Below are 26,017 nucleotides of genomic sequence, written 5' to 3' on the forward strand. Positions count from 1 at the left end.
TTTGGTCAATTTTGGTCTTTGAAGTTTTAAGAGTTTCTTTAGAGTCTTTAGAAATTAATTAGCAATGAGTAAATACATACTTTGGAGATTTGAAGGATGCAACCTAACATTTTGAATTATTTTTGTCATATTTTTTGTTGGTGCATTATAGTTTACATAATGCTGGGATTCATCGTTATGCATTTGTACATGCACACAATATAACGATGTAATTTGGCCAATATCACTCCCCAGCATTTCCCCCCAGTATTTTTCTCTTTCTTTCCCATGTATTTTGGATTCTTGATTTATGAAAGAAACCTTTTTATGAGATTCCTAATGATGATTTATTTATTCCTAGTATATATTAATGGTCATATAGTGGATCCAGTTTTTCATGTTCCCAAGTCTGAAAGTCAGATTTATATTTTAAATCTAAAATTTTGGTTGGCAGTTCTGCATGTGGTCATAAAACCAGCTGTGCTTTAAACCTTGGGCTCAGATCACTTGTTGCAATCAAAGGGGTGGACAAGGCTAAAATCCCACTTGCTACCCAAATGTAAACCTTGTAAATGGAACAGTTCTCCAATGTGCTCTTTGGTCTATCTGTTCTCTGTCTTGGGTTTTGAAACAATAACCATAACATTAGAAATCTACTGCTGAGCACAATTTTTATGGAAACAAATTGAGATAGATTTGTTCCAGACTCAAAAAATACTTTCCCCCCTAATACTGAACCCAAAGGCTTGATGATTTCTTGCCAATCTCAAGCACAAACTAGCCATCTAAAAGTAAAGGTAAGAAAAGCATCTGCCCTCTTCTCAGGTTATGTGAGTTGAAGTCTTTCAGTTTCCACCTTCATAGCAATAACTTTTTTTTTCTATAGTAAATGGTTATTGCTGTGTATAACCAAACTCTGTTTATTAGGGCACACAAACCATCTTAATTGGGCTCCCCTCCTTCCTCCATTGTCCAGTAGCATTACAGAAACGAGTTATTTCAGTTCATTTAGATGGTTCTGAGACTGTCAATTCTGATAATTTTGGACGAAGTGAGCAGGCTAAAATGGATGTAAATGAATCAAACTTTTAATCATATGTGATTTGAGTACACAGAGCTACAGTTCAGTTGTAATAGAAGGTATAAGAGCTTAAAAGACCCAGAATAATTCACACTAAAATATCTTGGGGTCTTTTTCCATTTTAAAATGAATCAAGTAATTCTGTGTGGTTGAGGATTGACAGCAAAATGGAAACAGAGCAAACTGCAGAATTTTTCACCAGGTAACTGCATTAGAAGCAAAACTCATAATATAGTCTGTCAGTTGAAAAGAACATGAAGGAGCCTTCTGTTTTCTTATGAGGTGCCATAATCTCACAGTTCCTGGCCAATTATACTTAGCTACTGCTAAAATGAGGTTATTAGAAAATGCTGTATTCCCCTGTAGCTTTTAGCAATAATGAGATACTTCATGAATACTAACTTTTCTTATAATTTGTTTATTAGCATAGGTAAACAAAATTAAAACTACTATCAAATACTGCCTTATATTTATGATGTGCCTATAACACAAGCTATTGCTCTATAATATCAATCCTGAATTTAAAAGTATATTCCTGAGGATTGACTATAGGTTAAACTGGTGGGCAAATGCTTTAGTGATCTTTGAAACTTTCATATTTCTTAGTAATATTCTTTTTTTCTAGCTAGATATTTCTGTAGGATAAAATGCATAGCATAAATGTTATAGACAGTTATTATTATATGACATAAAATTTATACATATTCTTGTTCATGTATTTTCACTTACCAGAATTAAGAGGCAACTTGAGGCCAATTTCGTGTGCTCAGGGATGGTAGAAAACACGGACAAAATCAAGCAACCAAAGACAAGGAGGAAACTGTAAAACAACAGTAAAAAAGAGGAATTTGATAAGAAACTTGCCTTATCATTATAGAAAGAATAAAACACCAGACCCATTTGAAAAGGCATAGGTTAAATCATAAAAGCCCTAGTAGACACTAGCCATTTTTTTTTTTGTATATTTGTATGTGACTATATCTTTTTTTTTTTTTTTTTTTTGGTGTTTTAAATCTTTTTTTTTATTTTAATTTTTTATTGTGGGTTGTTCAAAACATTACAAATTTCTTGACATATCATATTCCACACCTTGATTCAAGTGGGTTATGAACTCCCACCTTCACCCCATACACAGATTGCAGAATCACATCAGTTACACATCCATTGATTTACATATTGCCATACTAGTGTCTGTTGTGCTTTGCTGCCTTTCCCATCCTCCACCCTCCCCCCTCCCCACCTCTCCCCTCCCCTCCCCTCCTCTCTCTCTACCCCCTCCACTGTATAACCCTGAGGGTCTCCTTCCATTACCATGCAATTTCCCTTCTCTCTCCCTTTCCCTCCCACCTCTCATCCCTGTTAAATGTTAATCTTCTTCTCCTGTTCTTCGTCCCTACTCTGATCTTAGTTACTCTCCTTATATCAAAGAAGACATTTGGCATTTGTTTTTTAGGGATTGGCTAGCTTCACTTAGCATAATCTGCTCTAATGCCATCCATTTCCCTGTAAATTCTATGATTTTGTCATTTTTTAATGCAGAGTAATACTCCATTGTGTATAAATGCCACATTTTTTTTATCCATTCGTCTATTGAAGGGCATCTAGGTTGGTTCCACAGTCTTGCTATTGTGAACTGTGCTGCTATGAACATCGATGTAGCAGTGTCCCTGTAGCATGCTCTTTTTAGGTCTTTAGGGAATAGACCAAGAAGGGGAATAGCTGGGTCAAATGGTGGCTCCATTCCCAGCTTTCCAAGAAATCTCCATACTGCTTTCCAAATTGGCTGCACCAATCTGCAGTCCCACCAGCAATGTACAAGTGTACCCTTTTCCCCACATCCTCGCCAGCACTTGTTGTTGTTTGACTTCCTAATGGCTGCCAATCTTACTGGAGTGAGATGGTATCTTAGGGTGGTTTTGATTTGCATTTCTCTGACAGCTAGAGATGTTGAGCATTTTTTCATGTACTTGTTGATTGACTGTATGTCCTCCTCTGAGAAGTGTCTGTTCAGATCCTTGGCCCATTTGTTGATTGGGTTGTTTGTTCTCTTATTGTCTAATTTTTTGAGTTCTTTGTATACTCTGGATATTAGGGCTCTATCTGAAGTGTGAGGAGTAAAGATTTGTTCCCAGGGTGTAGGCTCCCTATTTACCTCTCTTATTGTTTCTTTTGCTGAGAAAAAACTTTTTAGTTTGAGTAAGTCCCATTTGTTGATTCTAGTTATTAACTTTTGTGCTATGGGTGTCCTATTGAGGAATTTGGAGCCCGACCCCACCGACTGTAGATCGTAGCCAACTTTTTCTTCTATCAGACGGCGCGTCTCTGATTTGATATCAAGCTCCTTGATCCATTTTGAATTCACTTTTGTGCATGGCGAGAGAAAGGGATTCAGTTTCATTTTGTTGCATATGGATTTCCAGTTTTCCCAGCACCATTTGTTGAAGATGCTATCCTTCCTCCATTGCATGCTTTTAGCCCCTTTATCAAATATAAGATAGTTGTAGTTTTGTGGATTGGTTTCTGTGTCCTCTATTCTGTACCATTGGTCCACCCGCCTGTTTTGGTACCAGTACCATGCTGTTTTTGTTACTATTGCTCTGTAGTATAGTTTGAAGTCTGGAAGACACTAGCCATTTTGAATATCAAAATACAGTATGATATAGGGTGTAAATGGGGCACCTTAACAATTTTATTGATAAAGAAAAGGTTGTATGTGTGAATTTGTTTGTGTGTGTGATGCTGTGTTTAAGTGTTCACATTTAAGAATCTATAAGTTTCCAATACAAATCTTTTTTCAAGCAGGGATCCTGAGAAAGGTTCAGAGAGAGAGAGTGGTCATGTTTTCCTACTGGAGCAGACTGCAGCCACTCTCCTATCAAAGAAGCAGTATCCACCTCATGTTTGGCAGCTTTGGCAAAAAGTCAGGTATTCTAAGTCACTGTTACCAGGACACTGGCCCATTGTTTGAGTCTGATACTGCTCATGAATTCTCATTTGTCATTCTTTTATATGAATAAGAAGAATAGAAAAGGGAAGGGGTGATCTACTCTGCTACCTGTGCATCTCAATTTCCTTGTAATCAAACTAACAGAAAAATTACCTCTGTGCTCTGTCTCCTCATAGGTTATTAGAAAATGCTCTCTTCCCCTGTAGTTTTTAGCAATCATGAGAGACTTCATGGATACGGCTAGGGAGTGGAAGTCAGGGGCAACCATTTCCTACCAATCCATCTATAGATTTTTTATTTCAAGAAAGATGGAACTTGCAGAATCAAGGGAGGAGTGGAGTTCCCAAGGAAAATGTCTAATAAAAGACAAGGCTTTGTTTCAAAGTCAATTTTCAAGATAACAAAACAAAACACCCAAGATACCTGCTTTGGAACAATTTCAACTTCTACTCATCTCTGAGAAACTCTATAATAAGGTCCTTGAAAAGATAAATTTTTGTGTTCTTTGTAATAGTGGAGTTAATTCTTGCCTCTCTTTGGCTTGCCCTGAAAAGTCTTATAAGTCTTTCTACCACCCTTCACTGAGAGTGCCTAATGGCTTATAGCCAAGGATTAGCTAAATTATGGTCTGGGAAACAAATCTGGCCCCACATACCTGTTTTTATAAGTAAAGTTTTATTGGCACACAGCCATTGCCATTCATTATGTATTGTCTGTGACTGTTTTCATGTTTCAATAGCAAAACTGGGTAGTTGCAAAAGAGACAGTATGACCAGCAAGACAAATATTTACTATCCGGCCCTTTAGAGAATAAATCTGCTATATAAGGGGGGGTGACTCAAAATGGGGTTGGGATGGAGAGCAAGGGAGGAAGATTACCTCTAGATAGGGAATCGGGGTGGGAGGGAAAGGGAGGGAGAAGGGGAATAGCATGGATGGTGAAAGGAGACTCTCATCATTATACAAAATACATGTATGAAGATGTGAATTTGGTGTCAACATACCTTATATATAATCAGAGATATGATAAATTATTATATAATGGTGTATTAAAAATTGTAATAAAAATAAATAAATAATGTGCACTAAAAAAAGAGAATAAATCTGCTGACCCTGACTAATATCATCTATTACTTATTTCTTTGTATCTATCCCAACAGATAACTAGAGTGAAAGTACATAATTGCTTATATCCTGCATGATGATAATAATTACCAACATTCACAGAACATTTCCTATAGGCTGGACACTGCACTAAACCCCCTGTATTTGCATTCTCCCTCATTATCCTTACAAATTTGTGGAGTAGAAATGTCATTGTCTCCAGTGTACAGTTATGAAAACTGAGGGTGAAGAATCTTTTGTAGCTAGTCCAAGGTTGTGTAGCAGGAGAGTATGAGCACTATGTGCAGTCAGCCTTCACACTGAATTGCTGGATGAGCTTCCCTGTACCTGATGAGGATGGTGATCATGCTCTTGGCTCAACAAGACTTTGGAGACTACCCCTGTATTGCTTTAAAACAAGACAGAAGTAGTTGCTGTTCCAGATAGAAGATGGCTCCAAGGGGAAGGATTCTACTAGTGATACAAACCTAGCACACAATATTAATAATGTCTCATTGATCCTTGACTTATATATCTAACAAATCAGGATACTTTCGATTATATGTTAAATTTATCCCAATAGACTAGAAATTGTAAACTAATAGTCAAAACCTCATACCTTCGTCACTGTCAAACTACCAATGAAAAAATAAAACTCAGGGATCATTAAAGTGGCTGGGAACAGGATGTGGTGTCTAAAAAGGATGATGATGTTTCCTTTCTAATGAGTGGCCATTATCTGGATATGCTCCTTGAGTCCAGGTTTACCAGAAAACTTTAGGAAAAGTGAGCTGGCCAATTGTTTAATCACAAAATATCATTCTTCTCCAAGAGATCTCAGTGGTAGACTCATAATCTCTTATGTCTGTGTCCAAAACAGAACTTTTTGCTAGTTCTTTCCTCACTAACATTTGGATCTGCTTAGTCTTTCCCCTTCATTTTACCACTTTTCCCATTTTCTTTTTTGATTTAATACTACCTTCCTTTCTAATGAGAGTAGTTTCTGTACTAGTATTGTCATTGCTACAGAGGCCCATCTGAAGACTGCAAGCCAAAGACCTCTGTTGCTCTGGTTGCCCACGAAGCTATGGATGGACAAATATGTTCATTAGTTTATCCCTTTCTCCCTCGCCCTTCCTTTTATCATTCATCCAGTTATCCATTCAGTAAATACTGATTAAACATATAATGCTAGTCTGAACTGTGAGGGTTGTAACAATGACAAAAATTCCTTGTTACCTTTTTTCCTTCACAGAATATCAAGTCTATCAGAACATACAGAGAGGCAAGCAGATGTAAACAAAAAAGCAGATATAAACAAAATGTTCGTAGTGATGATTGCAATGATAGGGAAAGTACTGGGGATGATGGGAGCATGTGGTAAAGGATGGATTAGGCTGCTAAATTTGTGGTTTCTTATGCAAAATGAAGATATGGGCATTTTGCTAAAAATTAAGAATTTCATGATAGAAACAACAGAGTATGAATCCAAGTTTAGCACCATTTTAAGTGTGGGAATCCATGGGACTATACAGACTGCATACCCATGAAGCCGAACTGGGGTTAGGTAAGACTTCCTTTTTTTTATGATTTCCATTTCTTTATTTTCAATAAAATTGAGAAAAATTTAACTGAGTTGTCAGTCGATAGATCACAAAAATAATACTTGAATATGTGCCACTGTGTGGTTTTGGCATGTAAAGTGGAAGAGTTCAAAGAGTTGATTGACATTTTTATAGCAAGTTTTGCTCCAGTTCCATCTATTTTTACATATGAACAAAGATTCTCACAACTTACAAAAAATACACATTAGAATTGATGCTGAACCCAATCTTGTTCTAGCAGTAAGTAAACATAAAATAAATAAATAAATAATCATCCATCCCATTAAGGAAAATTTTTCTAATTATTTTTTCTAATTTATTTTTTGTCATTTGGTGAGACTTTTATTTTTTTTATTTTTTATTTTTATTGGTTGTTCAAAACATTACAAAGCTCATGATATATCATCTTTCATACATTTGACTCAATTGGGTTAGGGAAGACTTCTTGAAGAAAATTCTGGAAAAACTAGTCCTGGAGGACTAGCAGGAGTTAGTTAGGAGAATAGTTAGAAAGATAGAATACTCTAGTCCATGAGATCATGTGAGTCAAGGTCAGATGCAAGCAAAGTATCACTAGAACTTACTAATTAATCAGTGAATTATAGTTAGTAAATGCCTGATACATGAAAAGCATCAGACAGGTCAGTACTGCAAATCCATTTTTTTTTTTTTTTTTTTTGCATAGGAATCATTTCATTTCAATTGAAAACATGTATTGAATTCTCCTCTTATTGTGAAAGACACTATGTCAAGCACAACAGAGTACAAAGATAAATTAAGCAGACCCACACTTAGGAAGTACATATCTAATGAGATGGAAAAGGTAAAAATATTGGATCATAACAAAAGGCAGAAGCAGATAAACACTAAAAAAAATGTTTCAGAGACGGCAAGAAGGAAGGGATTTTACTCAACTGGGAAAGGTAACAAAGGTAGAAGCAGACTCAGAAAGTTTCCCAAAATAGATGATATTTGAGATGGTCTTTGAAGTGTAGGATTTCAATTAGAGAAATTTCTGGAGAGAAACATTCCAAAGGAGGGTACGATATAAGAAAGGCAGCAAGCCAGAAAAAAAATGACAGGCTTGTAGGGCAGGGTCTGTATCTAGTTCAGTAGACAATGGGAGCCATTGAATAAATTTTGACAGAGTACTAATATCATTAGAGTTTCTAATGAGAGGAAACTCTCCCCAACATGGCTCCAGACTCCAATTCAGCTGCCTGTTTCACCCTGTGCTGCAAGCTTGATTACTTTTGTTCCATGAAACAGGGAGCAAATATTTTGCCTTATTTGTTTTCTGGCTTGCTGCCGTTCTCTATTGTACCTTCCTTCTGGAATGCGTGTCTCCAGAAACTTCTATTGTGGAAATTTACCCCTACAGGAGCAAAGTAGAAATGAGAATAGATTAGAAGCAGCTTAGAGGGCTGCTGTGAACTGGGGAGTGGAGATTGGGAAGGGGCGTGGCAGCTGGGAACTTTGCATACATAGTTATTGGTGATGCTCCTGATAAGTTAAGAAGAGAAAAATTAGCAAAGTCAGGAGGAGAAACTGATTTTGGGGACAAAATGACAAAACTAGGTTTAGACATCCACATGGAAATGTCAATCAAAATTTTGAGCAGAGAGTTAGGTTGGAGATACAGATGCATTTTTTTCCCCAAAGGAAATAAATGTGTAAAACCTATTATCCTGAGAACAGTACAGACCAAATGTATAAAGTTTTGGTAAAGAAGCATAAAGGATATTTGAGGATCACTTTCTGAACTTGATGAATGACATCATAGAGAAAAACAGTTCATTCTTCTATGAGGTAGCTCTTGGGAAAATTTTCAGGGGCAGACTTCTTGGTTGGAGAAGGCACTGATTTGACACAATGACCCTTCTGATGTGACAATCAGGCATTGGGCTCATTGGTAGTGATGTGGTACACTACTGTGATGTGAGTGGGCTTTACTGATATCATTGATTCTGGAGGTCCCATGCATATGTGTATATGTGCATGCTGGTGACCTGCTATCACCCTATTGCCTCTCTCTGGTGGCTGAATACAAGTGGGAATAGTGGCAAGAGTCATTGGACTTACGGTGCCTTATATTGGGTCAACAGGTGTCCAAAGAATCTGTGCATAAATTTAAGGTGTTGTGCACATGAGTGGGAAAACCACAATGTCTTTATTTTGCACTAACTCATGGCCACAAATCCTGGTAGTATCCGTAGCACTTGTGATTTTGTCACTGATAGAAATTAAATATTTTTATATCTGATTTTATAGTATAGATAAAATCATAATTTTTCCTACTGAATAGTAATTTTTCTCATCACTATTTTGAGATTGGTGTAGTCATTAGACTCTTTGTTAGGGCTATTTTTAATGCATGTAGAAAGAAGGATATGATTTAGCATGTAAAAATATGTTTAATATTTCAATAATAGCATTTCAATATAAAATGTTCTTATATGATCACATGTATTTTATGCATTTAAAAACATAATTCTTCCTGGCATGATGGTGCACACCTATAATCCCAGCTACTCAGGTGGCTGAGGTAGGAGAATTGCAATTTAGCCAGACTCTTCCTCAAAATAAAAATGAAGGCAGATTGAAGATGTAGTTCAATGGCAGAGCACCCTTGGGTTCAATATCCAGTAACATCAGAAACAAATAAATAAATAAAAATTCTTCTGAGAAATAGGCTTCACCAAACTGCTGAAGGACTACTGCACACACAATGAAGATGCCTTTGGTGGCGGAATAGGAAGTCAGGGCTGGAAGCCGGAAGATGGCCTATTTTGACAGCCATCAATAATTTACCCAGGTAAGTTTTATGATCAGTTTTTCAAATATAGATATTTTGTCTTTTATACATGAATCCTAAGGTATCATATGATGAATATTCTTTCAAAGCCATTCTCTAACAGTTATTGGCCTTTATTTTGCCTAAAGCATTCATTCATTCATATTTTGTTTCTGAGGAAATTCACTTTGATCCAAACCTTCATCCAAACCTTTTTTGGAAGGCACTGATTGGTGTAAGAAGAAAAGAAGGGCACGTCAAAAACAAAAAAGCTTTCTAAATTTAGTCAAGAAAACCACCATCAACTCTTCTTGTGGGTTAATTAAGAATCAGTTTGTCAGGATCAATTTGGTAAGAAGCTTGACTTGGAAAGATCACTGGTTCTTGCGGATTAGATGATGTCCAGCTTCCAAAGCTTGTACCTGAAGCACAGGTTCACTTAGCTAGAATTAAAACAACTTCACAATAGAGCATTAGAAAAAGCTTTGCTGGGCTGGAGTTGTACCTCAGCAGTAGAGCGGTTGCCTCGTATGCATGAAGCACTGAGTTTGATCCTCAGCACCACATTAAATAAATAAATAAATAAACAAATAAATAAAATATTGTGTCCATCTACAACTAAAAAGATATTTAAAAAAAGAAAAAAAAAGCTCTATTGATGCTTCATTAAATGAATCGTGACAAGTTACATTGTTGTCATTCACAGAAACTCACAACTCTAGCCATCTTCAAACAATTGTGAATGATGCAATGAAGAAAGAAGAGATAGAACTGGTATTTAAAATAATCTTCATGTAAAACCACAAGAAAGGGAAGTTATACTCCATGTATGTATGATTTGTCAAAATACATTCTACTGTCATGTATAATTAAAAAGAACAAATTAAAAAAATAAATAAAGTGACCATCCCATTGAGCTTAGCTGTAAGTGGCCATACATTTCTACCCAGAAGATGCTCTCTGCAATATTCTGGTGAACTATTAAGTTTTGCATAATGCAACTTGCCATGTAAGTCAGTTATACATATTGAGAGGGCTTTGGAGGAGGGGAGATCTTAAGTGTCTTCAAAGGAAAGGAATCATGGGATTAAAATAAAGGATGCAACAAGAAGTAGATGTAGAATCTTTGAAGGAAACAAGTCTTTTCTTTTTTTGTAGTGCTGTGGATTTAACCTAGGGCCTTGCATGTGTTAGTATGTATTCTTCCAGTGAGCTACATTTACAGCCCTTGCAGAGAGCAATTCTTTAGAAATAACTTCCAAAGGAAATTCAGCCTGGCATCTGACTTTTCATAAATTTCTAAGTATTGCTTTGATCAACTATGCACTTTAGAACATTTGATAGGAGACCTTGCTAAGGCACCACAAATTTTGATGGCTGGAGTTGGTGGTATGCCTGTTGGTATTGGTGACCACAGTGACCTGCTGACAGACACGCACTGGCCTGGAAGACACCCTGCCTGGTGAAATCAAAAGCTCATCATCAGAGGAAAGGGCTTCCTGCATCCTAAATTTATCTCTTTCTAAACTTGGTAGTTTGTAAATGTCCTTTCTGAGTAACTTTTCTGTAAGAGAAGTGCATTTTGCACCTGAAATCTATTCACAGCATACCCCACCTTCCATTGCAAAGCAACAAAAATTTAGCATGACATTTTTGGCATCTTCAACATTTAGAATATTTGATTGGAATTTGATTTAGAATATTTGATTGGAAATGTTGCACAATTCTGCTTAAGTACAATGAGTCCTAAATATTAATAAAGACCATAATCAATAAGAATGGTCAGTGAAATCTTTGTGAAGTTTTAAAAATAGGGTCACCAGCTGACAGTTTTAAAAAACGAAATGCTGCATTTTAGATGTAATGTTAAGGGGAAATTAGAAGGTGTGGGAAAGAGCAATTTCGCTTGCTCAGTATGTTTCTGTGGAATATGAGGCAAAAGGATCTGAGCTAGAACATGGCAAGAAAATCCATAAGCATTCAAGAGGCTTCCCTTAGAGCAGCGGCTGGACCCCGCTGACACCAGCTTAGGACATGTTCAGACAGATTCCTCCTCCAGGATGGGGGAATCTATGAGATAGATGGATTTCTGACTGAGCCTCCCTTTCAAGACAGGAGTTATTTTTAAAAACATCACGGATAGACAGTTAAACAGTTTCTCTTTGAATCCTTCCAGTGTCTAGAACCCTCCTCCCACTTTAAGGCAACACAGGGCTGTTGCAGACAGCTGTACTGTTGGAAAGCTATTTTCTCCTCTGAGTCAACTGTTCTTATCTGGGACCTTACTCACTCCCCTTCTGTCAGGCTCTGACCCACAGAAGACATGTTCTCTCACTTCCTTAAGATGCTTCTTCAGATAAACAACATTGGTTTTATATCATGGCTTTCCCCTCAGTCTTCAGATAAAATATACCAAGCCCAGTTTGCTGTCTGCTTTGCTGTCTGCTTTTGAAACAATGTCCAGGTCTGTCACTTTCCTTGTCACTGTTCTTTAAGTTTGCCCAGTTTGTTATTGTATCCCTCCAAGTGAGACTCAGACCCATCATCATCCTCCAGTGTAAGCAAAGATTTGGCATTTAATCACCAACATAAAATAGCTGCACTGTTGATTCTTGCCAGGAAACACAAGTTCAAACTTTCCACTGCCCAGCTATTAGCAAAAGTTTGGTTTCAAAAAGGACTATCTCCAGCATATGCAGTCACTTATTTTCTTTACTTTTCCTACTAAACCACAGGGCCTGGAGCAAACCGGAGCACTGGTCTCCCTACCTTGGTCCCTAAAGTAATTACCTGTTTTGATTTCTCAGTGCTATGGAAGATCTCTATCACTGAGTTAAACCCCAGCTCTTTGCCACTACCTGGAGAAGGAGGAGAAAGTATTCAGCCAATTCATTCGACTTTAAGCGTTTCTTAGTATTTCACTTTGCATTTGCTCAGTGAGGCCTCCATGTGAAATTTCTGTCAGTATTTTATTGCAAGAATTTGTGATATGTTGCTTCTGGAAAAAATGAAGATGTTTTAGTGTGGAAAAGTAATCTTTAACATATTTGTTTCCTTGCCTGCATTGTTAGGAAGCTCAGAGGTGACTCTGTAATCCATGTTAATGATGACACGGATCCATTACTAACACGGTTGTATGCGTTTATGGTGAAGTTCACTCTTGATTGCTTTTTACTAGTCTATCATTATCTTATCTTCCCTGTATTCTATTAGTCATAAATATTTAGAGACACTGTACCAGGCACCGGGAACTCGGATATTGTCTGTACTCTTGATGGGGATTTCAGTTCAGTAGGAAGACAGACCTAAGATTATTTTATCTACTTGCAGTATATATATTTTGTTAATATCCTCAAATCTTTTTTTCTATGATACACAGCATACAGGATATGCTTGACTGAATGACTAAGCACAAAACCAGTAAATATGTGCTTTTATTACTACTCTTTCTTGAGAGTACTGATGCAGCTTAAAGTTGCATTCTTTTAAAATAGTCAAATGACACCCTTTGGATCTATTTAAAGTAAACTAAAAAATGAGTTGACTTTTGCTTACTTGGATTTCTAAAAAGTCTTATATTTATTACATTTATATATTATACTTATTATTTTATTCCTAGCATGAACTATCAACTCCCTACTCTAAGAACCTCTAAATGTCTTGTACTTGTCTTCAGGATTTTCTTATAAGTACTGTGGCTTGTCTCTGGAGAAGTCATACCAGGTACATGTTCTCAGGACTATCCTATCATCCTGCCTGATTTTTTCTTCTTACTTCACAAGGATTCCATAAAACACTTATAGTGCTTTCCTGAAATAAAGATCTTTTACTTTGTTTCCCTGATATAGCAATGCTGGTAAACTTATCCAAGTAAGAAATAAATATCACTTAATGTTTCTTGCTTTTGGCAAACTTGTGTAGCTTTTTAGTAACCACAGTTGTTTGCCCACATTTATAAACCATTGGCTTAATATTCTGTCTGAGATATTTCTAGGAATTGTTTTTGAGCTTATTAGTATACAAAGTCCAGAACTTCCTATTTTACTGTTTTTTGACAATCAGAATATTTTCTTCTCTCTGATCATTTGGCAGCCATTACACTTTTCCAAGATTTATTAATGTTTCTAATAAAAGTTCAATTTTATAAATACTTCAGTGCCTTATAATGTAATAAATGTAGGTCCAGAAATATGAATTCATTAATGGTCAAGAGTTTGCTCAGGGCTGGGGTTGTGGCTCAGTGGTAGAGCACTTGCCTAGCATGCATGAGGCACTGGGTTAGATCCTCAGCACCACATACAAAAATAAATAAAATGAAGGCATAAAAAATTATTATAAAAAAGAGTTTGCCCATATTATTTTTCATTTTATCTTAATCACATTTAAAAAACGAAACCCTTTTAGTCTGAAAATCATGCTTTTTGATGGAAAAGAAAGAATAGTTTGGGGTTTGAACAGCTCTGATTCTCTGCATAATTTTAACAATATGATCCCTGAAGTAGGATCACTTGATCATTTCTTCTCTAATCCTGTTTTCTGTCTTTAAGAAAAGGAGATTTTTGAGGGAGATGAGTTGTGGTTTGTCTGGCTTATAGCCCATCCAAAATTGTTGTTAACAAGTGTGTGTTTTTAACAAATATGTTCTTGATTAAAAGAGCTTCCATTTTTCTGTTTAAAAATACAGAGGCAAAAAAATCTGAGTTCTTCAGAGAATTTCTGGGTAAGACTGGTTTATTTCTATGTTCCTTTTTTCCAGTTCCTCTGATTGGTCTCTGTCTAGGGTTTCAATTGTTTTGTTTTTGCTGTTATTTATTTATTTTTAAAAAACTTTTCCTAACCTCTTTATTTCTTTAACTCTGTGCTTCTTCTGTCCATGTCAGTCTATGTTCTTGAGAAGAGGCCTTGGATGGGAAGGTCTAGCCTGACCCATCACTGCCCTGCTTCTGGGTGTCAGTCATCAGTCAGATCTTCTTGAAGACACTCACTTGATCTGAATGGGATATGACCTTTCAAAATTAAATTGATCACATAATGTATAAATGTATTGAAACATCACAAGTTATATCATTAAAACATTTTTTTGTGTTTTTATGTATCAATTAAAATTAAATCTAATTTAAAAATTAAACTTAAAATCCCATTTTATGATAATTTTTTTTTTCCTTGCGAGGCAAGGGCTTTGCCGCTGAACTACATTCCAGCTCACAATTTTTGTTTTTTAAAGCACATTCTTATCCTACAAGATGGCTGAATGCAATGGTTAAGGATGGTCTTGTTGACTAGAACAAGGCAATAGAATTATTTCTTAAATGGCCTGAGGTCTGCAGTTTAGAAATTCATCATAGTTAGGGTCTTGGGCCTTTGCAAGTACTCTGTTTCTGTGCCCTTTCTCAGAAATGTAACTGATGTTGAAAACCGGTGAATATTGTTCAGAGATAATTAACTTAAAATGAAGCCTTTGCTATTGTCATGTGTTCAATGACACGACAATGTTTTTCTGTTACATAGAAAAACATTCTGCCTGCTGTTATATATTCTTCTTATCATTTTGTGTTTTTCTCTGATCACATGGCACCACTTGAAATTACATACAAGTTTATTTTGGTCTCCTCTACTAGCATGTAAGCTCCATGAGAGCAGGAACCTTGTCTCTCTTTTTTAATCACTTTACTTCCAGTATCAAGAATGAGGCCTGGAACAGGTACTGGTTAATTCACTTATTCATGTAACATGTATTATTTAGAGGCTACTATGTGCCAGGCAGTGTTCTAGGTTCTAAAGTTCTAGTTATGAATAAAACAAAATCCCTGCCCTTATAGAACTTACATTCTAGCACGAGAGGTGAGACATAAATAATGTAAATAAATAAAACATATACTGTTAGAGAGTGATAACTGTGAAGGAGGGGAAACTGCAGCAGGGAGGGATAAGATGCAGAAGTGGGCAGAGTTGAATATTTGGACAAAGTGGTCAGGGAGTATCTCACTGAAAAGGTGGCATTTACTGAGTTTCAAAACTGAAATACCATTTATCTATGAAGCCAAAGCCATGGTGCATTCGGAGTTCAACCTGCATAGATCTTGCAGACCCTGCTCCTTAAGGGACTGCTTTTATCACGTCAATTCTTTGTTTAAAAATTATGGCTCCTCTCTTGCTATCTCATCCAAACTTCTTTATTTAGAGTTTAAGATCTGCTCAAGAACATTAATTCCTCCATTGCTTCTGAGTAGACCCTCTGGGCAGGGCTGTCTCTTTTCTATTTTCTGCATTATATCATGATGGAACATATAATGGGATATAATTACGGAAGTTCATGGTTCTGTGTGCTGCTTCCCCTGCCTGCAGTCACGTCAGCAAGTCAGACATCAGTTGATCCCACACTGCTGCTCTGTCTGCTGCTGGCACAGGCACACAGCCTCCTTGTCATGCTCATTGCCTCTCCTGTAGTGTTTTAAGGAAAAAAAGGAGAGCATCAGACTGATAACCCTGTGACCTAACATAATAATGATACCAAATTGAGTGAAAAATGCTAATTAATACAAAATCTTTACAAGTTTTCATTCACATAGGTCATAATTATGACAATGAATTAAATGGACATATCATTTAGAATCTCTGTCTATAAAGCAAGACGTGTGAAAATGTAAAATATGAAACAAGCCCAGCAAGATTAGAGATGCTCAGATTATGACTTGGTTTAAGCAAAGCTGCATGAAGAGTGATGTCATGAGAACTGTATTTGAATGTGTGTGGTGAAGCACTGAAGGCTGGCTTGTCCTATCTTCTCCATACACAATAGCTTGGGTGAGCTGGGCCTGTGTTTAGCCCCTCATGACTACAGGTCCTGGGAAACTATTTGAGCTTCCCTAAGTGAATGAGTCCTAATGAAGCTGCCCTACACGAAACTGCTTCGTGGCAGCAGTTACTCAAGAATGAGCCTTGGTTAAACTGACCAGGCAGAGATTCCAATTCATCATTAAAACGACCCCTAGTAATTCTGCTGACCTAGGCTGCTATGCTAATGAACTGACAATCTGCCCATCCAAGATGAGAAAGGGGCCCCCTCAGAGCAATGTGCTAATTATGCCATGAACAAAATAAAAGTTATCTGTGAGGGTCAGGAAGAGACATTTGTAGAATCTATGTGTTTCCATTAAAGTCACCTTCTAAAGAGATTAATGTCAGTGCTGACACCCTAGAAAATAATACAGTCTAATAGTTTTGATAATATGACTCTTTGTGGATTAAATTTTCCATGCTTTGTTTTGAAGGGTCTGTTTATGCCTGAAAGTGAGCCATGGTAAGTGTTGAAAACATGTTAAAAGATGTTTAACAATAGTTGTCTGGCCTGAATCATTTTTCCTTAAAAAGGGTTGGAAATTTATTAGACAAATAATGTCTTCATTGCAATTTTTTATGATTCTATGATAACCATATATTATCTGAAAATTAAAATTCTGAAGTAAATTTATTTAAATATTGTTGGAAACAAAAGTAAAAATAGGCTTGGTGTTGTTTTTGTCTGAAAAGCTATTTTAAGGCTTTTTAATATTCGGTATTATAGTTTTATATTTGGTGATAAAAATAAATCATAAATTTGGTTATTATAAGCTGATTAGATTCATATAATCCACTTGCTTTAATCCATATTTTCTTTGAAAGGTTTTCTGAGAGTATTCACAACTCATGGAAAATCTTGGTGCATCTCTAATATATCTATATCTATATCTATCTATCTATCTATATGAATCTTGTCATGAAATGGGAATTTTTAAAAGCTGACAAAGAGCAAGAACTTGGAATCAAGCCAGGTTATGCTATGTATATGGCCTATGGAGTGCACAATTGCTACTGATTTTCTCCACTGTCTTTAGTCTACAGAAATAAAGCAGTAAAGTGACTAAAACAGCAGAAAACAAGATCTTGAGAAGTTAAAGTGCTGTTGGCAGTAGACTTTATGATGTGGTACATCAGGAAAAAATAAACCCAGCAGACAGATGTCTCCAGAGAGCAATAACCATAAACTCTGAAACTACTACTGCCCATGGATTAGAGATGGTAGATGGTTCTCTAGGGACTGACATACAGTGGCACCTGTTGATCTCAGTGACCAGAGCTGAAAGGAAGTCGGAAGTCAGCTTCCACGTGTAGAGTCACTGAAGTATTTTATAGAACAGAGAAGTTGGCAAGCAATGACAGACCCTAGACAACACGTACTTCCTCTGTCCAAAAATATATTCAGTCAACTTTAAACACTGTAGACACTCCTTGGAGGTCTGGTGAGTAGGGAAAGGGTGTGTTTTATCCTGTTGCTGTAATAGTGACAGACACCAAAAATCCCCTGCTCCCTTTTTGTGACTAAAATATTGAAGTTGGCCATTCCATGTAGGTAGAAGGACATTGAGGGGGAAAAAAGAAAAACAAAGTAGCTGTATATTATATTTTACTATTAACTGAAAATTCTAGAAGTGTTTATGTAAATTTTTTGTTATTGTTTCCTGTGCACTGTTGAAACTAAAACATATTAAGTGTGATGGAAGATGTACAAGTAGAAAGTGCTATTTGTCTGGATATTTTGCCCCCGATTTTCAGTTTTCATGAGCACTTATTTTTATATCTTCATTAATTTTTTCTATCTTACAATGGAAACATAAGTCAGTTTTCTTATTAGTACCTGCTGGGGATGCACTAATTAAACCTTAATGTCTTCATCAGTTAAAAATTCAGGTTTCTTTTTTCTGGGGGGTGGTACTTTTCTGTCTTTGCTTTTAATCAGAGAGTTGTGTCAGAAAGACCCTGCTATTGGAGAACCATAAATAGTTTCTGATTCCTGGGCCCTTCAAAATGCATAAGAATGGCATGGACCCAGAAATATTACCTGAATGATCCAGAAAAAAATGTGTTATTTTCCATTTCTTGCCATAATAATCTGGGCTATGTCTTTTCTTACTAGTTACTGACATCTGTAAGAGGAGAAAGGAAAGGACAAAGATTCACAGCAGCTGAGGGCAACTTTTTTCTGCAAAGTACCAGATAGAAAATATTTTAGGCTTTGTGAGCTGTATTGTCTCTCTTACAGCAACTCGTCTCTGTAGTTATAGTGCAAAACCATAGTTTGTAAATGAATGGGTGTGACTGTTTCTAATAGGACTTTATTTATGAAAACAGGTGGGGAGCCAGATTTGGTCCAATGCTTGTAGTTTGCTAGTTCTCGGTTTTAGAGTATTATAAAGGGCAAAAATATGATTTTCACTTTCATTTGGTAAAACAATGGTTACTCTGCTTTATAGTTCATTCTCCAGAAAGGCATTGAGTGTGTACTTCTTTCTACTCAAGTCTTTGTGAAAAAGAATTCATCAAGAATATAATCTTTTATGTTATCATTTATTGTGGATTTAAAGATTATTATTCAAAAATAAATTTAAAGCATAGGGAAAGATGTATGTACTTTTTTCTCTTTAAATAAAAGAAAATTAACCAAAGGACGAATAGTAGCAGATGAAAAGAAGTTACATATTTTGAAATGTCTCTGGCAGGGCTAAAGTTCTCATTCCCATTATTATTTCTGTTTTGTCATTTTTATTGGACAAAAGGAACATGAGCTGATCTGAGGAATATTTAGTATTTGGTCTTTGTTTTCTTTGTTTAGTGCTGCTTGGTGGAAAACCATATTTGAATGAAAAGCAATAGGAATTTATGACAAATCCAAAGCCAGCATCATAGTGAATGGGGAAATACTTAAAGTGTTTCCTCTAACATCAGGAGGAAGACAAGGATGTCCACTCTCACCACACCTATTCAGTATAGTACTTGAAAGTTAAGCCAGAGCAATTAAGAAAGAGAAGGAAATAAAAAAGATACAAGTTGGAAAGGAAGAAGGCAAATTATCACTTACTATTTTCAGATTTTATGATTCTGTACTTAAAAGGCCCCCATTCCCAATCCAAAACTCCACCAGAAGGCTTCTAGAACTGATAAACAAATTCAACAAAATAGCAGGATACAAGATCAACATACAACAACCAAAAGTTTTTCTATACAGAAATAATGAATCCAGTGAAAAAGCATTCAGGAAAACAATTTCATTTACAACAACAACATCAAACAAACAAACCAAATACTTAGGAATTAATCTAATAAAGGGGAAAGACCTCTACAACAACAACTACAAGGCACTGAAGAAAAAAAATTGAAGAAAACACTGGAAGATAGAAAGATCTCCCATGTTCTTGACTGGGCAGAATTAATAAATTAATTAATTAATGTGACCATATTTCCAAAAGTGATATACAGATTTATTGCAATCCAATGAATCCCCAAATATTAAAAAAATATTTTTTAAAAATATGTTTTTAGTTGTAGATGGACACAGTACCTTTATTTTCTTTCTTTTTTTATGTGGTGCCGGATTGAACCCAGTGCCTCATACATGTGAGGCTCTACCACTGAGCCACAACCCCAATCCCTAGGGCATTCTTCACAGAACTAAAAGAAAAGTCCTAAAATTTATATGGAAGAATAAAAGACTCAGAATGGCCAAAGGAATTCTTAACAATAGGAGTTGAGATGGAGGCATTACAATATCCCACATTATACTATAAAGCTATAGTAATAAAAACTGCATGATACTGGCATAAAAGTAGACATAAAGACCAATGGGATAGAAAACTCAAAGAAAACCCCACACAGATACAAACTTCTGATCTTTGACAAAGGTGCCAAAAATATTTGTTGCAGAAAAGACAGCCTTTTTAAAAAATGGTGCTGGGAAAACAAGATAGCAATATGTAGGAGAATGAAAACAGATCCCTGTCTCTTATCCTTCAAAAGAGTCAACTCAAAGTGGGTCAAAGACCTAGGAATTAGAATAAAAATTACAACTGCTAGAAGAAAACACAGGTTCAACACTCTAATATATAGATGCATGCATCAACTTCCTCAATAAAACTCCTAAAGTCCAGGAAATAAAAACAAAGGTTAATACATGAGGTGTCATCAAATTAAAAACCTTCTGCATAGCAAAGGGAACAATTAAAAGCATGGATATAGAGAACCTACAGAATGAAATAAATTTTTGTCAGCTTGTTCTCTGTCAAAGGATTAATACCCATATCATATAAAGAACTAAAAAAAAATGTAACACCAAAGTAAAAGGAAAAAAACTTTACAAATAATCCAACCAATAAATGGGAAAATGGATAAGACAGATATTTAACAAGAGAAGAAATTCAAATGGACAAAAAATATATGAAAATATGTTTAATACCTTTAGCAATCAGGGAAATGCAAATCAAAACTACACTGAGATTTCATTGCACTTCAGTTAGAATAGCATTCATTAAAAATACAAAAAAATGCTGGTGGGGATGTGGAAAAAAAGGTACACTTATATAATGTTGGTGGATTTGTAAATTAGTACAAACACTATGGGAGATCAATATTTAGGTTCCTTGAAAGACTAGAAATGGAAATGCCACATGACCCAGCTATAACACTCCTTTATATTTATCCTAAAGAATGAGTCAGCAGACTATAGTGATCCATGCATACCCATGTTTATAGCAGCATGATTCACAATAGCTAACTTATAGAACCAACCTAGGTGTTCATCAGGAGATGAATGAATAAAGAAAATATGGTATATATACACAGTGGACTTTTACTCAGCCATGAAAATTTAAATTATTGCATTCACAGGAAAATGGATGGAGCTGGAGAACTTCACAGTGAGATAAGTCAGACTCAAAGCCATGGGTTATATGTTTTCTCTCATATGTAGTAGATAGGAAGAAGAAGGAGAGGAGAGAAAGGGGGTGGGGAGAGAGAAACCACAAGAAAATAGAAGTAAGACCAGTAGAAAAGAGAAAAGGGATTCAGGAGGGAGGGGAGGAGGGGAAGCGGCTATATGGGGTAATGAAACAGAACAATTTATGTTATATGCATGTACAAATATATCACAATCCCATTATTATGTTAATCTGGAATGCACCAATAAATTTAAAAAATAAAGAAAAAAAAAAAAGGAAAGAAGGAAGAAATAAAAGCAATAGAAAATTAACCAGGTAAAACTATCTATAAAGAGCGTTAGGCAACTTCTGTATCACTGTAAAATTCTAAGTGCTTGAAAAGTTTTCCAGAAGCTTTGGTAACAAAATAATTTAATATTTTCAAAATAAATTTTCATAAGAGTTTAGTCTTTTAAAGGATTTCTACAAAATGCTTTGTCTCCAATTGAAAATGCAAATACTTTAAAACACACCACACACACACACACACACACACACACACACAAACATACTTTTAAAATGTTTCTGAGAAAAACTTTCCAACATTGAATGCTTGAAAAAAATCATGGAATCTCTAAAAAGAATTACTATTGACCTCAAGTTCCCCACCCCAAGACTTTTTTCTTTTATAGGCATTTTAGGTTCACACCAAAATTGAGAGAGAGGTATAAAGATTTCCCATGACCTCAAAGTTTTAAAATTTTCTTTAACTGGGTAACATAAAACATTTTAAAGATTTTTTTCCTACTTTAAGAACTTATAACCCTGTCAATATGATATGACTTTGGTAACCAGTAACCTATCACTAAGAAACTATTAACTGAGAGACACACATTGCAGAAAGTAGGTTGAATTTTTCAACCCATTTGGGGCATTTGTGAGTCAATAAATGAGTGAATGAATGGCTCTTATTTCTTTTGCTAGAATACTTCTTTTTCTTTTTTTGGTACTGGGGATTGAACCTAGCTACTACTTTAATTTGAGACAGGATCTCGCTAAATTGCTGAGGGTCTCACTAAGTGGCTGAGACTGGCCTTGGACTTGTGATCCTCCTACCCTAACCTCCCAAGTCATTAGGTGTGTGCCACCATGCCTGGCTAGAGTACTTCTCTTTTAGTTTGATTTAGTGAACAAGAGCAATTTGGTGGAACTAGCATTATACGAAGCATTAGAAGTCCTGGAGTTCAATTGAGCCTCACCACTTCCTAGCTTAGAATCTTTGGGAAAATCTCCTCTCAGTTTCAATTTCTCCACTTATAAAATGAAATCTAATACCTGCTATCTGTAGATAGGATTTGATTATGTCTGTGATGAAATGAAAGCTTTGAACAAGAACATGGTATTATTGTGAGGAGATTATAATGTCCCTGAGAGAAGGTCTTTGTCTTATTCCTTTGAATTTAAGAAAAATTCATTGAATGCCTATTAGGTATAAATATTAGCCACCAGGGCCTTATACAAAGAAGTAGTTCAATGATTACTTGTTGACTTGTATTAATTCAAAGGTATATTTAATGAAAAACAGATACTCATCTATTCATTAATAAATAAAAATACAAGCCCTTATAAGACTATGTGTATTCATTAGATTTTTGAAAGAAAGAATATGAAAATTGGCTTTCTGGCATCATAGTTGGCTTTCAGAGTGACAGAGGTAAGGGTTATGACAAATGTTAGAAAATGTCTTCACTAACCTTAGAAGATGGAAAGATCTACCTTGGTCTTGGATAGGCAGAATTAATATTATCAAAATGACATACCACCAAAAGCACTATACAGATTTAAAGCAATTCCAATCAAAATCCCAATGACATTCCTCATAGAAATAGAAAAAAAGCAGTCATGAAATTTATCTAGAAAAATAAGAGACCCAGAATAGTTAAACAATCCTTAGCAAGAAGAGTGAAGCAGGTAGCATCACTATACCAGACTTAAACTATACCACAGAGCAATAGTAACAAAAACAGCATGGTATTGGTACCAAAATAGACTGGTGGAACAATGGTACAGAATAGAAGACACAGAGACTAACCCACATAATTACAGTTATCTTAGACAAAGGTGCTAAAAATATGCATTGGAGAAAAGATGGCCTCTTCAACAATTGGTGCTGGGAAAACTGGAAATCCATATGCAACAAAATGAAATTAAACCCCTATCTCTCACCATGCACAAAACTCAACTCAAAGTAGATCAAGGACCTAGGAATTAAACCAGAGACACTGAGCCTATTAGGAGAAAAAGTAGGCCCAAATCTCCATCATGTCAGATTAGGCCCCAGCTTCCTTAATAAGACTCCTATAGCATAAGAATTAAAATCAAGAATCAATAAATGGGATGGACTCAAACTAAAAAGCTTCTTCTCAGCAAAAGAAACAATCAGTGAGGTGAATAGAGAGCCTATATCTTGGGAGCAAATTTTTACCCCTCACACATCAGAGCACTAATCTTGAGGGTATATAAAGAACTCAAAAAGCTAAACACCAAACCAAACCAAACCAAACCAAACAAACAAACAAACCCCCAAATAACCCAATCAATAAATGGGCCAAGAACCTAAACAGACACTTCTCAGAAGATGATAAAATATATATTCAGTCAACAAATATATGAAAAAATGTTCATAATCTCTAGCAATTAGATAAATTCAAATAAAAACTACTCTAAGATTTAATCTCAGTCCAGTCAGAATGGCAGCTATCATGATGACAAACAACATTAGTGTTGGCGAGGATGTGGGGGAAAAGGTACACTCATACACTACTGGTGGGACTGCAAATTGGTGCAGCCAATATGGAAAGCAGTATGGAGATTCCTTAGAGAACTGGGAATGGAACCACTATTTTACCCAGGTATCCCTCTCTTCAGTCTATACCCAAAGGACTTAAAAACAGCATACTCCAGGGACTTAGCCACATCAATGTTTATAGCAGCACAATTCACAACAGCTAAGTTGTGTAACCAATCTAGATGCCCTTCATCTAGAATGGATAAAAAATGTGGTATACATACACAATGGAATATTATTCAGCAATAAAAGAGAATAAAATCATGGCATTTGCAGGTAAAGGGATGGAGTTGGATAAGATAATGCTAAGTGAAGTCAGCCAATCCCCCCCGCAAAATGCCCAATGTTTTCTCTGATATAAGGAGGCTGATACATAGTGGGATAGGGAGGGGGAGCATGGGAGGAATAGATGAGCTATAGATAAGGCAAAGGGGTGGGAGGAGAGGAGAGGGGGCAAGGGGTTAGAAATGATGGTGGAATGAGATGCACATAATTATCCAAAGTACATGAATGAAGGCATGAATGGTGTGAATATACTTTGTATACAACCACAGATATAAAAAAAAATGTTCTCTATGTGTGTAATATGAACTGTAATGCATTCTGCTGTCATATATAACAAATTAGAATAAAAAAATTAAAAAAAGAAAATGTCTTCACCAGTAGCTAGAAAGGAAGTACAGATTTTGACACTATCAAAAAGCCATATGAATAATTGTGACCTGGAGTGAGATGATGGTGGATGAGAGGCACCCAACATTTGCCTCTTTCTCCACAAGATTGAATCAAAACACCAGGAGAGCAGCTGCATGTCAAGGTGGGTGCCTGTGGGAGAATGCTGAAGCACATCAGTGGACAGAGATTTGAAGAAACCCAGAGACTTGGGATAGTGGAACAGAGGTAAAATTAGCACTTCAGCATTAATCAGAGGACAGGGAAAGAGGTGAAAAGAGGGAGAGTCCCAGTGAGCACCACTGGTGTAGGAATCAGCACCTTGCTGAAATATGGTCTAAACACACAGTAGACCTAAACAGACAGTGTAGCAAACTGAATCTAGAGACGTTTTCTGCACTTCTCAGAAAATTCTCATGGTGATAAAACAGGGAGTCATTTTGAAAAGATCTTTTATGAGCTTGTGGCTCTGGGAGTCAAAGGCCTCTGCATTTTTCTGTCTCTAGGTCCCCACGGCAATATTACTACATTGGCTCAGGGGACGGCTGTCTTGAGAATCAGTTTGGTCACAAGGGACCAAACCCACTATCCTGTGGGAAACTGGACTGCAATGTGGAAGGGATGGAGGATGCTTCCCCTTTAAGACTAGTGGTTCAAGAAGCCCACAGCAGGAATCAGGAGAATGAGCAGTCAGTGTTAATTTTGCTTGGGAGCTAAGTCTCAAAACACCACAGTTGTAGGTAGTGCATCCTGTGGAGCCTGCTTCCATCCCTCTCAGCATACATAGTTGCAATTCCAAATTGTCTTTCAAACTCAGAGTATAGTATGCAGCACAAAAGATAACAAGGTCCTTGACATACTGGAACATGGTATTTGCTCCACTATGTGACTGTGTAGCCCAAGTAGCTCTGGAGTCAATCTGCCTGGGGAGCTTTGGGTTTTTCCTTAACTTGTTTTTGTGTGCATTGCAGGCATTGGCAGGCATTCGAAGCAGCTTTGGTCACAAATCTCTCCCATTGGTCACCTGGTGAGCACAACAAAATAAAGAAGGGGGTGAATAATCCCCAGCCTCCACTTTTTCCAAGGGGCACACAGTCTAAGAAGACAAGGAAAGAAGATCTGATCAAGCACACATTGCCATCATTAATTCTTGCCCACACAATTGAGCACCTTGGTAAAGAGAAAATTTTTATTTTTTATTGACAATTTTCTTGTTATTGCTCGTGTGTGTGTGTGTGTGTGTGTGTGTCTTTTCTCTCTTG

The 26,017-nt window shown here is 36.3% G+C and overlaps 1 protein-coding gene across 1 annotated transcript in view; it reads right to left on the bottom strand.

Annotated features, from left to right (window-relative positions):
- Window positions 1–26,017, bottom strand: part of Kcnq5 (potassium voltage-gated channel subfamily Q member 5) — a 544,104-nt gene that overhangs the window by 185,989 nt on the left and 332,098 nt on the right. Inside the window, exon 2 of the mRNA XM_027928097.2 lies at window positions 1,790–1,880. Coding sequence (XP_027783898.1) covers window positions 1,790–1,880 — 91 coding nt within the window. The remainder of the gene's footprint in view (window positions 1–1,789; window positions 1,881–26,017) is intronic.

This window comes from Marmota flaviventris, chromosome 6 (genome assembly GCF_047511675.1).
Source record: "Marmota flaviventris isolate mMarFla1 chromosome 6, mMarFla1.hap1, whole genome shotgun sequence".
Lineage (NCBI taxonomy): Eukaryota > Metazoa > Chordata > Mammalia > Rodentia > Sciuridae > Marmota > Marmota flaviventris.